This window comes from Sinocyclocheilus anshuiensis, unplaced genomic scaffold (assembly GCF_001515605.1).
Source record: "Sinocyclocheilus anshuiensis isolate Anshui unplaced genomic scaffold, SAMN03320099.WGS_v1.1 scaffold519, whole genome shotgun sequence".
In the NCBI taxonomy this organism is placed as follows: Eukaryota; Metazoa; Chordata; class Actinopteri; order Cypriniformes; family Cyprinidae; genus Sinocyclocheilus; species Sinocyclocheilus anshuiensis.
The window spans coordinates 505,999-511,346 of NW_015549637.1; the positions used below are offsets into that span (position 1 = coordinate 505,999).

Here is a 5,348-nt window from a genome sequence, read left to right on the forward strand (position 1 = left end):
GGGGGGCGTGTGTGTGTGTGTGTGTGTGTGTGTGTGTGTGTGTGTGTGTGTGTTTCAGGAACGACCGTACGTTCCGCTGCGGAGCCGAGGGTTGTGGGAAGAGCTTCTATGTTCTGCAGCGGCTGCAGGTTCACATGAGGACCCACAACGGAGAGAAACCCTTTATCTGCAGCGAGAAGAACTGCGGCAAGAAGTTCACCACCGCCGGAAACCTGAAGAACCACAGACGCACACACACCGGTACACACACACACTCAGACACACACACACACACAGACACACACACAAACTCAGACACACACACAGGTACAAACACACACACACCGGTACACACACACTCAGACACACACACACCGGTACACACACTCACACACAGACACACACACAAACTCAGACACACACACAGGTACAAACACACACACACCGGTACACACACACTCAGACACACACACACCGGTACACACACTCACACACAGACACACACACAAACTCAGACACACACACAGGTACAAACACACACACACACACTGGTACACACACTCACACACACACACACTCGCACACACACTCACTCACACACACACGCAGACACAAACTCGCGCGCACACACACACACACACAATAAACAATAGTCTAGGAGCACAAATCTGCCTTTAAACTTGAAAAAAATAAAGATTTGAAATTTATTGTGATAATTATTGATATCGACTGATATGAAAAGTCTTATTGTAATAATTTTTTTGCCCATATCGCCCAGCCCTAGTATCGATATAGCTTTATTATAAAAATATGTAAAAACCAAATATTATTAAATAATATTATGATAAGTTGGATATTATAATTTTTTTCCAGTAAGCTTAGATATTATATAATTATTAATTAATGTATGATAGTAGATATTAATAGTAAGAATTTTTTAAATAATTATTGTTAATAATAATGAATTCTAAATACTGAATCATATCATTTAAATTTTGTTTTTCAGGAGAAAAGCCCTTCCTGTGTGATGTTGATAGCTGTGGCCGATCTTTCGCAGAATATTCCAGTCTGCGCAAACACATGCTCGTACACTCTGGTAAGGTCACATGACTCGTGCTTATCTTAATTAATTATATAATGCATTAGTGTTGGGCGATATGGTCATTTTTCAAATCGTCATATCGCCAGCCCGTGAGATCTCCGATACACGATATTATCGTGCATGCGTGCGTGCATGGGTGAGGCAAGAGAGAGACTCTCTGTACAATATGCTTTTAAACATACTGATAAACTAACATGTTAAATATAAAAATATTTAAAACAGCTAGTTCATTTATATTCGGATACTACAGTCATACATTGCTATTAGGACCGCGCGTCATGTGACAAGTTTGCCGCATCAGAGCACGGACGCTATCAGTCTTAAAGGTCTGCAGTCAACGGTGAAAATCAAAAGTAGATTTATTTTAAAGACCAACAGTTTAACACTAACTATTGGACATAAACGAACATGTTAAATATAAACGTATTTAAAACAGATAAGTTCATATATTTGAAGTAAAGTTAAATTTAACGGATACATCAGTTAGTGAGGGCTCGGTTAAAATATTGCACATATATAGGCCGTTCAGATTACTTGTTAAAATGCAATGAAATACTTTATATCAGCAGACTATGTGTGTCTGTGTTTGTGGTTGGAGACTCCTTCACCGGCTACAGGCTCTAATCCTCATTTGCGCGAGTGTGAAATGCGGTGCTGAAGTGAAATAGTAGGACAATTTGATAATAATAGCCGAATTATAATAGGCCGCTTAATAATAATACTTTAATACATTTATAGGAGAATGAGCCTAATATCGTCTTGACTATCGACAAAGACGTGCTATCGTCGATATCTCTGACTATCGTCTATCGGCACAACCCTATAATGCATCATGTGCTCGTGATCTGTTATCGTGTTCTCATGTGATCTGTTATTGTGTGTGATCTGTTAACATGTGATCTGTTATTGTGTGCTTGTGAACGTGTGATAGGGCTGCACGATAAATCGCATGCGCATGACAAGCTGCGCAAAACCACGATCATAATTTGCGCATGTTTTGCGCAGCTCGTCAGTGAACAACGGCTCTGTGTAGTTAATGCTGCTCAATGTGAAAGCACGCAGGTGATGGAGATTTACCGCTGATTACAGAACCGGCTTTCTGACAAGATGCGCGTTAAATATCGCATGCGATTAATCGTGCAGCCCTAACGTGTGATCTGTTAACATGTGATCTGCTAACGTGGGATTGTTATCGTGTGATCTGTTAACGTGTGCTCGTGAATGTGTGATCATGTGATCTGTTATCGTGTGCTCGTGATCATGTGATCTGTTATTGTGTGATCTGTTACCGTGTGCTCGTGATCATGTGATCTGTTACCATGTGCTCTTGATCATGTGATCTGTTATTGTGTGATCTGTTACTAGGTGCGTTCGACTTCATGCGGCGCCGCGCAAACCGATCGGCGGCTGACTTGAAGCAGTGCATGCCGGTTAGAAATTTTGTCCGACTTGAACCGGCGCCGACGCTACGTCACTGTCACGTGTGGCATCAAAGTACCGCGATATCGTTTCGAGAGCAGCCGGCTGACTCAGCTGGCGCAGCTTTTTCAGAGCGACTGCAGGAGCGCTGATGACGACACAGCTGTTTCACGATTGGCCAAATTCACCACATGACAACAATGACGTGTGTTTCTAACGTCTTCAAATCCAATACCCTCCGCCCCCGACTGCAAGCGGCTACTCTCGTTGACTGCCGTCTGCAGCCGTGCTTCAAGTCGAACGCACCTACTGTGTGCTTGTGATCATGTGATCTGTTAACGTGTACTCGTGATCATGTGATCTGTTAACGTGTGCTCGTGATCATGTGATCTGTTAACGTGTGCTCGTGATCATGTGATCTGTTAAAATGTACTCGTGCTGTTAACGTGTACTCGTGATCATGTGATCTGTTAACGTGTGCTCGTGATCATGTGATCTGTTAACATGTACTCGTGATCATGTGATCTGTTACCGTGTGCTCGTGATCATGTGATCTGTTATTCGTGTGATCTGTTACAGTGTGCTTGTGAACATGTTCTCATGATCATGTGATCTGTTAACGTGTGCTCGTGATCATGTGATCTGTTAACGTGTGCTCGTGATCATGTGATCTGTTAACGTGTGCTCGTGATCATGTGATCTGTTAACGTGTGCTCGTGATCATGTGATCTGTTAACGTGTGCTCGTGATCATGTGATCTGTTAACGTGTGCTCGTGATCATGTGATCTGTTAACGTGTGCTCGTGATCAGGTGAGAAGCCGCACGTGTGCTCCATCTGCGGGAAGACATTCTCTCAGAGCGGCAGCAGAAATGTCCACATGAAGAAGAGACACAGCGATGAGACGCTGCTGCCTGACAGTAGAGACACGGGTAACACGATCGCATTTCAGACATTAATAATACACGCGTCACATGATCCTGCTGCTACACGACACAATCAATGACATCCAGCACACTACACCAACAGAACAGTGTTTACTCTTATGCTGATATTTATACATGTTTAGAATATTTAGCTTTCATTTGTACATTTTTGGTGTTATTTTAATTTCAGTTCATTAGTTTAGTTTAGCTTTTAAACTTTTAGTAATTTTATGTGCATTTGTCATTTCTATTAGCTTTTGTTTATTTAAAAAAATTTTTTTTACCTTTAATCTATTTTTATTTGTTTTAGTAATTTTGTGCTTTTGTCTTTTTTTATTAGTTTTTATTTAAAATTTTTTATGTAGCTTTAAGTTTTAGTTTTAGTAATGTTATGTGCTTTTGCCATTTCTGTTAGGTTTTATTCAAAATATTCAATGTAGCTTTATTTCAGTTGTAGTTTTAGTCATTTTAATACTTCAACTTAAATTGATTGTATTTCATTTAGGTTAATGTTTGTGATCTAATTATAGGACCGTTTGCATTTGGTGACGATATAAAACATCAGATGAGGCTTGTTGGTTTATATGGCATTTCCAGAAAACACAGCTTTAAAATTCCCTGATATTTCCAGATTTTATTTATTAGTGTGCAAAATAACAACTTAATTTTGGATTTTCAGTTAAATTTTGTGTAAGGAAAAAACAGTCAGTGTTTGACATGTTTATCAGACGAGTCACTGTAATTGCTTTAGTTCATTATTCTGGAAATAGAAGAGGACACTGCATTGTGTTTGTAGTATTCAAGCATGCAGTATGTTAGAAATGACACCTTAGTATATATCGTCATTGTAATATGTCTTATTGTATACCATTTAAACATGCTTTACGCTGTTTGTGGCACTGATCTCAGTGGGCGTGTCTGTGTGTGATTGACAGGTGAAGCGCTCACTCAGAGCAGTCTGCTGGAGGCGGACTCCGGCGGTGATTCGATGGTCAGCGTGAATCTGCATCACGCCATCTTACCAACTCAAGGTATGGACGCTCTCTCGGACGCTCTGTCACATGACTAACGGCAGTGACGTCATCACGTGTGTTCTGTGTGCTCAGGTGCGGCGGTCGTGGTTCTGACTCCGCCCCATGACCTGGTCACCATGACGACGGCCCACAGCTACAGCGATGATGTGGTCGCTCTGCTCTAACAGCTGCTTTTGTAAATAAACTATTTTAGGAAAAACACGCTTCTCGATTTCATCATCAAAAACACAACCAAATCATGAACCAATAACGAGTGGGAACATCTCAAACACCTTCAAATGAGACATTTCTTTGTATTAACTGCAATGTGAAAATAAACATCAACAAAATAACTCATCACAAGTGACATGCCAATAAACAAAGAATGAGATTCTCCCTTTAGAGACGTCAGGTATACAAATGTGAAACCCTGAAACGCAACGCTAAAGGAAAAATTCAAGGTGGATAAAAGTGTTTTTAAACTTCAAAAATGAAACAATGAGGGGAAAAAGGGTTTTGATGAGAAGTGTTTTTGACCAGAGAAAATGTTTTTTTGTTTTGACCAGAAATTTTTTTGTATGATTTGAAAAAATATATATTTTTGAAGACTGAAAATTTTTTTTTACAAATGAAAAAAAGTTAAACCATCTCGAGATTAGTCATTGAGTTTAAACTCGTTAAATTTGAAGTAAAATGTTGAAATAAAATGTTGCGAATTATATCATAACATTTCGAGAATAAAGTTGTTCCGAGAAAAAACTTGTTAAATTGGGGGGAAAAAAGTCAAAATAAAATGCTGAGAATGTTTATTCGCAACATTTTATTTCAACTTTTTTTTCAAAATGTAGCTATTTTTTCTCAAAACACGACAACATTTTTCTCGTAATTTAGTTTTTTTTTTTCTCAACAT

The 5,348-nt window shown here is 39.5% G+C and overlaps 1 protein-coding gene across 4 annotated transcripts in view; it reads left to right on the forward strand.

The window, feature by feature from the left end:
• The window catches only part of LOC107659809 (zinc finger protein 410-like), an 11,569-nt gene extending 6,632 nt beyond the window's left edge, over positions 1–4,937 (forward strand). For 2 of the 4 annotated variants that reach the window (XM_016448840.1, XM_016448841.1), the window contains exons 8-12: positions 59–240; positions 986–1,075; positions 3,312–3,431; positions 4,361–4,456; positions 4,532–4,935. In XM_016448840.1, the coding sequence (XP_016304326.1) occupies positions 59–240; positions 986–1,075; positions 3,312–3,431; positions 4,361–4,456; positions 4,532–4,623 (580 nt within the window). In that variant the 3' untranslated portion in view covers positions 4,624–4,935. Of the gene's footprint in view, positions 1–58; positions 241–985; positions 1,076–3,311; positions 3,432–4,360; positions 4,457–4,531 lie in introns of all 4 variants that reach the window. The other 2 variants (XM_016448842.1, XM_016448843.1) reach the window with 2 other exon arrangements.
• The last annotated feature ends 411 nt before the right edge of the window (positions 4,938–5,348 follow it).